This window comes from Scophthalmus maximus, chromosome 4 (assembly GCF_022379125.1).
Source record: "Scophthalmus maximus strain ysfricsl-2021 chromosome 4, ASM2237912v1, whole genome shotgun sequence".
Lineage (NCBI taxonomy): Eukaryota > Metazoa > Chordata > Actinopteri > Pleuronectiformes > Scophthalmidae > Scophthalmus > Scophthalmus maximus.
In genome coordinates, this window is record NC_061518.1 from 1,633,649 (window position 1) to 1,646,492 (window position 12,844).

The window sequence follows — 12,844 nt, forward strand, 5'->3', positions numbered from 1 at the left end:
AAAACGTATAAAACATAAACATACAGGAGCAGCTCAGACAACATGTGTATCGGAGAATAGTTCAATAATTTTTATCATTTTCATATTTATTGCTGCCTAAGGCTCAAAAAAAGGAAAGAGAATGTCTCATCATATTAGAACATTTCCTAAGGTGAGATACAGAATTGTGTCGTCATGGCTGCGGTCGTCCCGGTAACTTGTGCACATTTTCCTAAAGCTCTGTATGAACAGCCGTGACCTCTGACCTCTACTCATGTGCGTCTTCAGGTCAACTGTCAGGTCATCACCTTCCTCATGACTGTGGTTGATTATACATATATATATATATATAACAGTATCTGTATGATTAGTGCAAGTCATTATCATTCTTTAATTTGAGCTGTAGGTCAAATCATCAAAATTACAATTTAAAAAATGATCTAACATTTGTTTACATGGGTGTAGGATATATAAAATTTTCTATTTCTTACACTAGCAAATGTAAAACACTTAACCTTTTCATGATATTCTTATCGTTTGAGCTTCACTGTTACATATCGGCACCATTTGCATCGTCAAATACTAAATATTTAAAGCTGAAGATTACAGATGTACGGAGCCATTCCAACAGTCACATGACGACGCATATCGTGTTGGGGAATTTTGATCCGGTATTACACTTACTATCCATGTCAGCTGTGAAGTGTGTGTAGTTGGAGAGGACGACAGAACAGACTGTATTCATGGCCTGCTCATGTTGCTGGAGAACAAAAACATCAGCTGCATTTGTATTAAGTATAGATTATAATGTTAGTACAAACCAGTCTGAAGAAATAAACTAATGTCATGGAGAGAGTAGCAGCTTCCTGATCTACATCATGACTATGACGTCATTATCATAATGTACCGAGTTATTAAAACCAGAGACAAAAGTTGAATTTGCTGAAGAACATTTATTTATTTAAATGAACACAGAACACTTAGGCGAGGTCTTCGTCGCCCTCCTCCTCGAACTCGCCCTCCTCCTCGGCGGTGGCGTCCTGGTACTGCTGGTACTCGGACACCAGGTCGTTCATGTTGCTCTCGGCCTCGGTGAACTCCATCTCGTCCATGCCCTCGCCGGTGTACCAGTGGAGGAAGGCCTTGCGACGGAACATGGCGGTGAACTGCTCGGAGATGCGCTTGAACAGCTCCTGGATGGCGGTGCTGTTGCCGATGAAGGTGGCGGCCATCTTGAGGCCGCGGGGGGGAATGTCGCAGACGGCGGTCTTCACGTTGTTGGGGATCCATTCCACGAAGTAGCTGCTGTTCTTGTTCTGCACGTTGAGCATCTGCTCGTCCACCTCCTTCATGGACATGCGGCCACGGAAGATGGCGGCCACCGTTAGGTAGCGGCCGTGGCGAGGGTCGCAGGCGGCCATCATGTTCTTGGAGTCGAACATCTGCTGGGTGAGCTCGGGCACGGTGAGCGCTCGGTACTGCTGGCTGCCTCTGCTCGTGAGGGGAGCGAAGCCCGGCATGAAGAAGTGCAGACGGGGGAACGGCACCATGTTGACGGCGAGCTTGCGCAGGTCAGCGTTGAGCTGCCCGGGGAACCTGAGGCAGGTGGTGACTCCGCTCATGGTGGCGGACACCAGGTGGTTGAGGTCACCGTAAGAGGGGGTGGTGAGTTTGAGCGTGCGGAAACAGATGTCGTACAGAGCCTCGTTGTCGATACAATAGGTCTCGTCTGTGTTTTCTACGAGCTGGTGGACCGACAGTGTGGCGTTGTAGGGCTCAACAACAGTGTCTGATACCTTCGGGGACGGCACCACGCTGAACGTGTTCATGATGCGGTCGGGGTACTCTTCGCGGATCTTGCTGATGAGCAGGGTTCCCATACCCGAGCCGGTGCCGCCGCCCAGGGAGTGGGTGAGCTGGAAGCCCTGTAAGCAGTCGCAGCTCTCCGCCTCCTTCCTCACCACATCCAGGACAGAGTCCACCAGCTCCGCTCCCTCGGTGTAGTGACCCTTGGCCCAGTTGTTACCAGCACCGCTCTGACCTGTAAGGCAATGACAAGGAGTCAGATTCACAGAACTCAGGAGCGTTTCGAGTGGTGGTGGTTTAAAGTTTCTCAACCATTAAAAATTTACAACGTACCAAACACAAAGTTGTCGGGTCTGAAGATCTGGCCGAACGGTCCCGACCTCACCGAGTCCATGGTGCCCGGCTCCAGATCCACCAGCACAGCACGGGGAACATATTTACCCCCTACAAACATCGGGAGACAAACATGTTAATAACGTTGACGACACTTTGCTATTGAAATGAATTAAATATTCAAGCCGAGTTTAAACGTACCCGAGGCTTCATTGTAGTACACGTTGATCCTGTCGAGCTGCAGGTCACTGTCACCGTGGTACGAACCGGTCGGGTCGATACCGTGTTCGTCACTGATGACCTCCCAGAACTATGAGACAGAGAGTGAACGAAGCTTCGTTACGATCATGACGCAGCCATTGATCAGACAGTTTTAATTACTATCAAGAGGCAATATTACTTTATTCGTCAGCTTCTTCCCAAAAGTACACAAACACACACACTTGGACTTTGGTTCATGCATATATATATATATATATGTATATATATATATATATATATATTGCTAATGTCTTGTATATTTTCAATTTTTATATTTTTGCTGCCATTTATGCATTTTTTTTTATTCATTTTTATACACACTGGCACATTGTTTCTCGAAAAACAAGCTCGACTTCCCGCCACGCTGTCTTCCCTGGTCGCCTATTGGCTGCGACTCGTCGGTTACTAGTTTAAAATGTCCCTTGCTTACGTCACTAACGGTCGATTAAGAGACTATCTTATCAATTACCGGCGGGTAACGCGGGTGTTTTGGTTGCAAGTACCCGGATGTGTGTAAGAACGGACGAATATATATATATATTTTATTTTTTTTCTTTCTTTAAATGGAACCTTTGTTCTATTAATACTTAATAAAAACGTGGTTTCACAGTTCGGTGGTGAATAACAAGGAGTGTGTTGTTCGGTGGAGCAGCTGCGGGCTCGTCGAGGCCTACAGCGCCGGGCGGTGCTTGTTGACCTGCGGCCGGAGGGCGGGTGTTCCCTGACCGACCGACCGACCGAAGAACAATGGTTCCGTTTAAAGAACATTGTTATCATTAAATTCCGCTGGTGACGTTATGCGGGTTTTTATTAATCCCCTTCTGAAACGTTTTGTATATTCAACAATGGATGAAATTGAGGATTTAAACAAAAAAATTACAATATGCTCAAAAAATATATAGAATTTTAATTTTATTGGTCGCATATTGTTTCTTAGAGACGAATCAAAAAGCCACAAGAGTTAAAGTGAATCGTTAAAAGGAACATTAGTGTTTAGTAGCACTGATTGATTCGCAGGGCGTGGTCTGCTGGGACACAAAGCACCAGCTGTCCGAGCAGAAAACACCGTCTCTACATTAAAATGACTACTAATTATAATTCTCTGATACAAAATATGTTTTTCTGACCTTGGCTCCGATCTGGTTTCCGCACTGACCCGCCTGGAGATGCACGATTTCCCTCATGTTTTCTTGGAGATGGACGAGACTTCGACAGAATACAACTACCGGCTTTTTTCCGAATTACAGAAAATGGAGTCGGCTCTGTATTTAACCTACTGTCGAACCCTCCGCTTCCGGTGCGGCTCGAATGTCCATTGGCTGATACCCGCAAGGGTTTCTGACAGACACAAACTTTGACCAATGCAATGTTCAAATGTCCCCTCGTGACTTACACAATGACGTGGAGCTTCACTAGACCGGAAACTAGTAACCTACTCTGCTCTTTTTTTTTTCCTTTTTTTTTCTAAAATATTTATTCTTTATTGCAAAAGAAAATGTTCATATTATATAATAGATAAGAATAAACAACTTCATTCATCCCGCTCGGGGAAATTCAATTGTATAAGGTATCATACAAAACCGGACAAAAAAAACAGATAAAAACACACCAATACGTAAACTACCAAATTTTAATATAGACAATATGAATTTATTAGACGAAAATTGCAAAAATGTATTTATAACATAACATATTTAACACCTTGTTAAAACAATGAAGCCTTACTTAACGAAATAGTACACCCACCTTCAAAGATTAAGGGAAAAGGGAAATATTTGCTTTTAGAAATACATTTTTAAGATTTCCAATCCCGATAAAACATAAGGAAGTACATTTCAAAATTATAAACAATATATATATATATATATATATATATATATATATATATATATATATATTGATTAATTAATTTGATTAATTAATTTGATTAATTAATCTACAAAAGATTTAAGATTGATGTATAAAACTGTCACCTGTGTAACACTTATTTGGAAACGACGGATTGTGAAGCAAATCAAAGATTAACATCGATTTTTTTTTTTAAATATTCAATTAGGTCTAATTCTAGAAAACAAAAAACAGGAATTATTAATCAATGACATCATCATCATTGCCAAATATTATATACACAAATCCCGATATGCCATTTTAGCAATGAAAAGTGTTCTATGAATGAAATTAATTATTATTAGTGTTGTTATTATTAAAACAAAACACCTCCATCATGGACTGTATTTAAAAACGAAATTTCTTTAAAAAAATCCATTGAACGTATAAAAAATACCCACGATGCCAGAAATCTGAATATATTTATGTCTGACTTATTTTAGCGCCCTGTGTACATTTTTCATTATTAGCTGTTTACTGTTTAAATTTATTTTATTTACTGTCTTTTTTGTTAAATTATTCTTATTACTAATATTGCTGCTGTTGTTCTTAGATTATGCGGTACCTTAATATTAAACATTTTTTCTTCGGGCCTTCATATTAACATATATACATATTTATGTAGGAGGTAGTTGACTTGTTATTACATGACAACAATATGAGTTGCACTGTGTGAACCTTGTCTTTGTTCTTGTGTTTGTAATATGTTCATTTAAATAAAGTTTATAAAAAAATGTAATTGTGTTTGTAATATGTTCATTAAATAAAGTTTATAAAAAATGAATTATCTTTAATTGTGTTTGTAATATGTTCATTTAAATCATTTTTAAAAAACTTTGCGACGGAAGAATCGTCCTTCACATCCGGTGCAACCCGGTTTTCCGTCCGACGTTTGGGAGGAACCGTCGTTCTGAGTTCCGGCCACTCACTGGGAGCAAACATGGCGGCCGAGGGAGACGTCGACCTGGACCTGGAGGCCGAGGATAACTGCACCGGGAAACCGGCGGAGAAGCCTCGGAAGCATGACAGCGGCGCCGCGGACCTGGAGAGAGTCACGGACTACGCGGAGGAGAAGGAAATCTCCAGCTCCGACCTGGAGACGGTGAGATCCGCGGGCTGACGCGACGGCGCTCGGCCGGCAAACACGCGGCCTCTGGTGCCTTCACGGTCCGCTCACATCGTCCCTGACTCTGGCTCGTGTGATGCGTTCAGGTGTTCCTGCTTCGTCCCATAAATACTTATTTTACTTTAACTTATTATTCAAATCACTATCTGACTAAAGGACGATCGGGGTCTGCTGGGTAACGGTGTGTTGAACGATTAGCTCGGCGGCTAATGAACTTGCTAACCTCAGCACTTCTTCCCTTTGCTTTAATGAAGCAGCATCACTTGTCAGTTACAGTCTCATCGGCACTGTGCAAGTAGACAAGAGTGACGTCATATTTTTCTCAAATCCATAATAAACACATTAGACAACTGTCAACAACATGAAATTAATAAAAAAAATAAACCAGTATGAGAGTAATTACTTTATGAATTCTATATACTTTGACTTATATTGACAACTTCCATACAACATTTTACTTGAGAAATTGGATAAAATAATAAATTTCTAGATATATACATGAAATATCAAATTAACTAATTGTGAGTACAGACGTTAATCGGTTATGGTCCATTCATTCTAAAGCTACTATACTATTGGAGTGTATGTGGTGGGGCAGAAAGTCCTAATCATATTTCATCTCCTTTTTTGTATTGATAGTTTTGTTTTATTCATTGAGATTTGTAAAGTAGCTGAATTTGTCAATTGAGGTAAAAAGTACAATAGTGTAGTGGACAGTAGAAGTAGGAATACCGCAAAGTACCTGGGTGTTTGAACCACATTCATTTTATTTAACTACATCGTTTTAATGTAACAGTAGTGTAATACAAACAGCAAAGAAGGTAATTCATCATCTATATTTGTATATATGAGATTTACTTTAAGGTTTTTCTAAATTGTTCTTTCTGAAATAAAACTAAGTTAAAATTTGTTCAAGATGTTTCTTTGTTAAAATAAAGGTTTTTAGATGATATGAATTTTTAAAAGACTTATAGGTGAAAATGTCCAATGTGGCTGAGTAATGCTACACAGTAGTGTTGTTCTAGACCTCAGAATAGATTGTGTTTTTTAAATCGGTTAATCAAATTTTCAGCTGCTTATACAGAGCCTGGATGTCTTTATGATGTTTATAGGAATTGTTCTTTAGAGCTGCGGAAGTACCAACAAAAATTTTATAAATGTCAAAAAAATATCGCACTTGATAAATAATTCCAGGCCACAGCGTCCCTACTGTTTTTAATTTATGATTGAATGATATGTATTTAAATTGATGATGATGATGATGATGAAACTTAAGCACAAGTGAAAATGACTGAAATATTGATAAACAATGTTATGTCTTTCAGGCCATGTCGGTGATCGGAGACAGAAGGTCACGAGAACAGAAAGCCAAACAGGAAAGGTGAGATCAGTGTCGACCTGCTCGGTCTTTCTAGTAACATTTGTAACCTACATGTTTTTTCATATCTCACCATCCTGACATGGTGTTTTTTTTCTTTTCTTTCAGAGAAAAGGAGCTGGCCAAAGTCACCATCAAGAGAGAGGACGTAGAACTGATTGTAAGCTCTTCTCTTTTTTGGTTTTGCTGTGGTTTATTTCTATTTAATTTTTAATAATCGACCTTCAAGTGATCCATTGATATTTTTTTTGCCTTTTTAAATTCTGGATAGGGAAAATGGATGGAAATCAGCACATACAGCATCCTGTCAATTAATGAGCACTGTCCCCATCAAATAAAAAAAAAAAAGGCAAAATTAGATCTATAAGAGCTTCTGTTGCCTCCCCTCACCAGAATGTGCAGGAAATTCTACTGCTGCGTTTTCATATGTAAAATAGGAAACACTAAAAATGTCTAGATCCAATTTTCAGGAGTTTGAGTGAAAAAACAGCCAGTGGTTTAAGAAGTTTTAATAAAACAAATGTCAAACATTCTCCTTTTCCAGATTATTCGTTTATTGTTCACTCACCAACAATTATGAATCTGTTGCTGCATATTAATATTCAGTTTGTCAGTGTAAGGCTTTGACGTGTCTCCCACTGTATCGTTTTTTTGCCGTGCAGATGTCGGAGATGGAGATCTCGAGGTCCGTGGCCGAGCGCAGTCTGAGGGAACACATGGGCAACGTGGTGGAGGCTCTGGTGGCGCTGACCAACTGAACCGACGTTTGCAGACCTGGACCGCTGCGAAGTCATTTCTCATCGAGTCCGTGAGGCTGAACTCATCTGTGGTGTCATCTTCATCCCAAACACTGTTTTTTCATTCTTTCTTTCATTTTTTAAATAAAAGTTGACATGTGGCCTGGGATTGAAATCATTCCAATACTTATTTTAAAAAATGAAATTACAGATTTTATTTGTGAACAAATCAAATCACAATCTGTACTTTCACACGAAAAAAGAAAAATGGGTGATGCAGGAAAACGGCACAAATCAAACCACATATAAAGATGATATTTACAAAAAAATTTTGCTTAAAAAAAAATCAAAACACATCCGATGTTGCTCAAAAGCCAAAATTCCACATCAAAACGACTTCCTGTAATTGAAATTAGCTTCATCGAATCAAGGTTCAACTTCCTGGTTGATCCACAGTTCGACGACGTGGTGGGTTCGCTGGAAGTTTCCTTTTCCAACAGTATAAAGTCCAGAGGAGAGAATCAGTCTCAGGGGATGTGAAGCCGCGTCACCCACTAAGTCTTCCTCTTCTTCACCGTGGGCCGGTCGAACACGTCCCTCACGCCCGCCGCCTTCTGCTTGAAGAACTTGCTGTTCTGGGCGCTCTCCTGGGCCCAGGCCGAGTCGAACGACGTGGTGTCCTGGTCCACCAGGTGGGTGTACTTGGTGCGACCGGAGCGACCAAAGTTTTTAACCTGGAGAGAAGAAGAAAAAAATCGTACGGGTCAAAATCGAAAAGACTTAACGAGTCGGCCTTCTTTCAGCCGACTGGCTACTTCATCCTCAACTACACTGAATTGAAATACTGTATTTCGGACATAAAGAAAAAGTGTGTGTGACAAGAACCAAATAGCGGTCTTTCACAATATAATAAACATGGTCTGCCGAGAGGGAGAAGCAACATCCTATCCAGTTCTTCTCCCATTCTCTACAATAATTATTTTGACTAATGCTTGTAATAATCGTTTTCATAACATATTCAAGAAGTTTTGAAAAAACCCAAGCACCACACCAAATTCACTTTCATCACCTCTGTATATCGCAAAAATTAATTCTTTATACATTATAAAGATGGATGATAAAAAGGTAAAAATATCTGAATATTTTGGTACAAGTGGAGGAGAAAACTTTTGTTCTATTTCAGAATATAATTTACATTCTAGTGGAAATCCAGCGTCCAGAGATGAAACGTTAACCAGGCGGAATTCTGCCTTAGTCGTCTCAAATATTTATATTTCATGAAAAGGTGCGTCTAAAAAAAATAGAAATATTTCACACCACAGTTACAGGGAAAAATAGAATGATAAATGTGCATTTATGTTTTACTGCAACAAGGTTCAGGGAGAATAAGAATATTTTAAAATTCATTATCGTCCAAATTTCTATCACAAAATAGCAGAAACATGGAAACAACCTTTAAAAATAAAAATTGATTCTAAAATTAAACTTACAGGTGATTAATTGACACAACTACAGCAACATGTTGGAACATTCTGGAGCTACAACGTGAAACAGATGAATTATGGTAAAAAAGCAGCAGCTGACCTGCATGACTTTGGGTAAGATGGTTTTGTTGAAGTGATCCTCCAGAGTCGGTGCGCTGAAGTCTCTCTTGTACACATCCTCCTCCCCATCCTGGAAAAAATAAATAAAACCACAGGGGAACGTTACGACTTAGTAATAATAATAATGATGAATACAGTTCATTTGTAACGCAGGTGTCAGCAGAAAGTTAGCATTAGCAGGTGGTGAAAGTTTTATGGCTGAATCTCGCCGATGTTGCCTCCAGCCATCTTGTTGATCACATTCTTCCACCGGTCAACCTTGTGTTATTTGCATATCATGAATATTCATAGTCTCAGAATTCCTAAATGAGGGAGAGAGAGTGGATGGTTTCCAGACACATTTCAGAGGGGTTTTTAAAAACGTTTTGTGGTAAACAATGTTAAACTAAATATTTGGCATAGCAGATTATTTTTATATATTTTTCAATGTGACTGGAGGGGGTCTTTAATGAATACCTCACTGGTCTTTGTGTATTCATCAGCAGGGACTCACCATGAAGAAGGCTCCTCTGTGGTAATACTTCTGGAGGAACTTGTATTTGCCCTTGGAGGCTTTGTTGGTGATTTGTTTGCCGCTGTTGCGCAGCTCGGCCCGTCGCTCCTCCTCCGTCAGGTTGTGGAACCTCTCGATCTCCGCCTTCTCCCGCTCCATGCTGAGGACAAAACCACCGCTCGTTACTCTCAAGACACGACGACGACGGCGACACCGTCAAGTTCATCACAGCAAGGCATCGGCGTCTACTCACGTTTCACGGGCCTCCCTGTCCCTCTTGATGCGCTTCAGCTCTCGGACCTTCCAGGCTTCGTATTCCTCCTCCTCATTCTCTCCGTCCGTGTCCAGCGCGTCCAGAGCGGCGAGCGTGCGCCGGTTCTCCTCGAACTCCTTCTTCGCCTCCTCCTCCACAATCTTGAGGGTGTAGCGCCGTCTCTCCTCCACCTGCTTCTTGGCCTCGGCCTCCAGCTCCCTCTGCTTCAGCTCCTCGGCTTCGCGCTCCGCCACCGTGATCCGGTCTTTTCTGTGGCCGCAAAACAGACAAAGAGACAGAGACACAGATTAAAACACGTGTCATTTCGATGTTGTCGCGTTGTTTCCATTTGGAAGGTTTCTGGAAAACCTAACGGATCCTGATCCGAAGTGACGTCGACAAAGTTGTCGGAACATCTGGGGTTTAAATTGTGTCGGTTCTTGGAAACATTTTCGTTTTTTTTTTTCTTTTTCAGTTCATACTTGCGAATGAAGACAGGTTTGAGTCGTGGCTCCGCCTCGTCCTCGCTGTCCGTGTACTCTTCGTATTCACTCTCTGACTCTGACTCCTCCCCCGACTTCCCCTCCTCCTCCACCTCCATCACCTCCATCTCGTCGTTCTTTTTGTCGACGGCACGCTGGCGCATCATCGCTCGCCTCCTCTCGATTTCCTGCGTACAATGACAAACCCCATGTCAAAACTTTTCTTAATCTTATTAACTAAAAAAAAGTGGAAAAAAGCTAAAATAAAAAGCCCAGATAAGCGACCTCATCATCCACTTCTTCCTCTTCTTCCTCTTCCTCCTCCTCACTGCTCTCCTCGCGCTCCGGGTGCCACGTGCCTTCGTCAGAGTCCTCGCTGCTCTCGGCGACGACTTCGGGCTCTGCGATGTGTCGGTGTCTTGCGAGCCTGAGGACAAAGAGAACACGAATGTGAAAAAGGTGAAAAAAACTCAGGATTAGCAGCAACACAAAACCTTTTGTGCCTAATCCAAAATCTCAAAGAGCAACGCGATACCTCTCCTCGACGTCCTCAGAGACGCGGTTGAGCAGACGTTTGAGACGCGGGTCGTTGACGTCCTCTTCCTCCAGCTCCGCCTCCTGCTCCGCTTCCTTTCCTTTCTTCACAAACTGGAAGTCCTCCTCTTCCTCGTCCGACGACTCCATGGGCGCGTAGTCGGGACGTTTACCCGACACGTACCTCTTCACCTTCACCTTCTCCATGGAGAGCTCACCTGGGACAGGAGGAGACGTTCATTGTGAGTTTTTATCCCTGACGCAGACTGGTAAGATGTTTGTTTCCATCTGTTTTACCCTGAGGCACCAGCACTGTGCAACACTACTCAGTCAGTTAGTGATGCAATATTTAGGTTTTTGTAGTTGATGCTAAAATCTGGCGGAATCAATTAGTCAATGAATCAACTGCCAGAAAATTTATCTGAAACAATTTTGAATGTGGGGGTCGAGTGATATGTCTTTTTCAGCGCCGATACGATACAGAATATTATTAATCTAAGAGACCAATAAATTATATTTGTCTGCAGTAAGAAATAGCACAAATTCTTAACACATAACTTTGTCACTGCCAAAGTAGCACATTTAAATTGAAATCGTCTTAAAAAAATGACCGACACTGATAATAATAAAAATGGTGAATATCTGCACCGATAATCGGTCCACCCCTAATTTTAATAATCAATTAGTCGTATGTCAAACAAAACTGCCCAACAATATCTCGCCCCTGCGTCTCCACTATGAAGATTTGTTTCATGTCATTGAATCAACAACAACCTGCGGTTAGAAAACTAATTGATAGATGAATCAATAATGAAAAGAAAAGTCCTCAAACCATTTTTTCTTCTTCATGTTGGTAAAAAAAGTCTCACGTGTTTTGCTCAGAGTCCAAGTACAAATGTGTTTAAACCCTGGATCCGAACACGACTCAACTCAAAGATCATCAATCCAAATTAAACTTTGTTTTGTGACCAGGGACTGTCGATCAATGAAACTTCACACGCTCACGTTCGCAGCAAAGCTTTACATGTTTCATGCTTCTGAAGTTTCATGTTACTGAATGTATCTGACCTCACACAACTGAACATCGATGACCAGAAAACACTTAATAATGGCAATAATTATGGTTTATGATTATTGTTTTTATTAAGTACAAACTGTGCAAAGAAGTAACTGAAGCCGTGTCATCACTCCAGACAGACTAACTGCGTTAGATAACAAATAAACACGTGAGGTTTGTTTTCTGTCAAACTAATCGATTGACAGAAAACAAAATGAGCAACGGTTTGGATTATTGCTTTCCGTTTATAATACTTCACAGGAAATTACAGTATTTGGCTATTGAAAAAAATAACAACAAAGAAATCTAAGAAGCTGTAACTGCCAATAAATCACTTCAGTTAAATGAATGAATCGACAAATGACAACAGTGTTAGCTGCTAACCCTGCTAGCTTGCTAGCTGCTAGCTTAGCACGCTGCTAGCCGCATGCTAACCAACCCGCTCGCTCACCTTTCTCGTTCCGGACCGGGACGGCTCCGGCCGTGGACTGGATCGGCGGCAGCTTCATGTTGAGGGCTTCGCGACTCGACATGACTGACCGGTCGACGACAACAGCCGATCAAAAGATATAAAAAACGGGTGTTTTGGGCGGAGAAAGAAACTCAGATCGTCGCCTCTTCAGCGAGAACGGAAGTCTTCTTCTTCTTTTATTATTTCATGGCGGTTGGCAAACAACGAAATGGTGGATTACCGCCACCTACTGGTGAGGGGTGTGGATCAGAATCACTAAAAACAAAAAATCGTACAATATGATTATATTCTCCCTAACACCTTTATTTCCCTGAGGTTCTGTATTAAATGACTATAATATTCATTCTGCGAATCTTGCTGTAAAATATTCAGTTTCATCTTGAGCTTTCTCAGGTTCTGACTGAGTCGTGTTCTCTCCGTCCCATAATTTTGACAGTGTACT

General features: G+C 41.2%; 3 protein-coding genes across 3 annotated transcripts; 1 reads left to right on the forward strand and 2 right to left on the reverse strand.

Moving 5' to 3' along the window:
• Positions 1-912: 912 nt before the first annotated feature.
• Positions 913-3,660, reverse strand: LOC118302124 (tubulin beta-1 chain-like). The gene is made up of 4 exons (XM_047331494.1): positions 3,507-3,660; positions 2,320-2,428; positions 2,119-2,229; positions 913-2,020 (listed from the first exon to the last, which is right to left on the reverse strand). Exons 1-4 carry the CDS (start codon positions 3,561-3,563, stop codon positions 960-962), a joined length of 1,338 nt encoding a protein of 445 aa, XP_047187450.1. The 5' UTR covers positions 3,564-3,660; the 3' UTR covers positions 913-959.
• Positions 3,661-5,170: 1,510 nt separating this feature from the next.
• On the forward strand, positions 5,171-7,668 carry hypk (huntingtin interacting protein K). The gene is made up of 4 exons (XM_035628855.2): positions 5,171-5,368; positions 6,718-6,773; positions 6,879-6,930; positions 7,433-7,668. The coding sequence occupies exons 1-4, from the start codon at positions 5,207-5,209 to the stop codon at positions 7,526-7,528; spliced, it is 366 nt and encodes a 121-aa protein (XP_035484748.1). The 5' UTR covers positions 5,171-5,206; the 3' UTR covers positions 7,529-7,668.
• Positions 7,264-12,578, reverse strand: mfap1 (microfibril associated protein 1). The gene is made up of 8 exons (XM_035628854.2): positions 12,382-12,578; positions 10,875-11,091; positions 10,625-10,766; positions 10,340-10,527; positions 9,858-10,127; positions 9,605-9,764; positions 9,092-9,181; positions 7,264-8,241 (listed from the first exon to the last, which is right to left on the reverse strand). The coding sequence occupies exons 1-8, from the start codon at positions 12,461-12,463 to the stop codon at positions 8,062-8,064; spliced, it is 1,329 nt and encodes a 442-aa protein (XP_035484747.1). The 5' UTR covers positions 12,464-12,578; the 3' UTR covers positions 7,264-8,061.
• Between the last annotated feature and the right edge of the window lie 266 nt (positions 12,579-12,844).

What these genes read in the sequence shown, in the direction of transcription:
- LOC118302124 (XM_047331494.1), bottom strand. Translation starts at nt 3,563, where the DNA reads ATGAGGGAAATCGTGCATCTCCAGGCGGGTCAGTGCGGAAACCAGATC. An exon ending in GAAACCAGATCGGAGCCAAG is followed by an intron (nt 2,429 to 3,506) that starts GTCAGAAAAACA and finishes TCTGTCTCATAG; the next exon opens with TTCTGGGAGGTCATCAGTGA. An exon ending in GTACTACAATGAAGCCTCGG is followed by an intron (nt 2,230 to 2,319) that starts GTACGTTTAAAC and finishes CGATGTTTGTAG; the next exon opens with GGGGTAAATATGTTCCCCGT.
- hypk (XM_035628855.2), top strand. Translation starts at nt 5,207, where the DNA reads ATGGCGGCCGAGGGAGACGTCGACCTGGACCTGGAGGCCGAGGATAAC. An exon ending in CCAGCTCCGACCTGGAGACG is followed by an intron (nt 5,369 to 6,717) that starts GTGAGATCCGCG and finishes TATGTCTTTCAG; the next exon opens with GCCATGTCGGTGATCGGAGA. An exon ending in CAGAAAGCCAAACAGGAAAG is followed by an intron (nt 6,774 to 6,878) that starts GTGAGATCAGTG and finishes CTTTTCTTTCAG; the next exon opens with AGAAAAGGAGCTGGCCAAAG.
- mfap1 (XM_035628854.2), bottom strand. Translation starts at nt 12,463, where the DNA reads ATGTCGAGTCGCGAAGCCCTCAACATGAAGCTGCCGCCGATCCAGTCC. An exon ending in TCTGAGGACGTCGAGGAGAG is followed by an intron (nt 10,767 to 10,874) that starts GTATCGCGTTGC and finishes CTTTGTCCTCAG; the next exon opens with GCTCGCAAGACACCGACACA. An exon ending in GACAGGGAGGCCCGTGAAAC is followed by an intron (nt 9,765 to 9,857) that starts GTGAGTAGACGC and finishes TTTTGTCCTCAG; the next exon opens with CATGGAGCGGGAGAAGGCGG.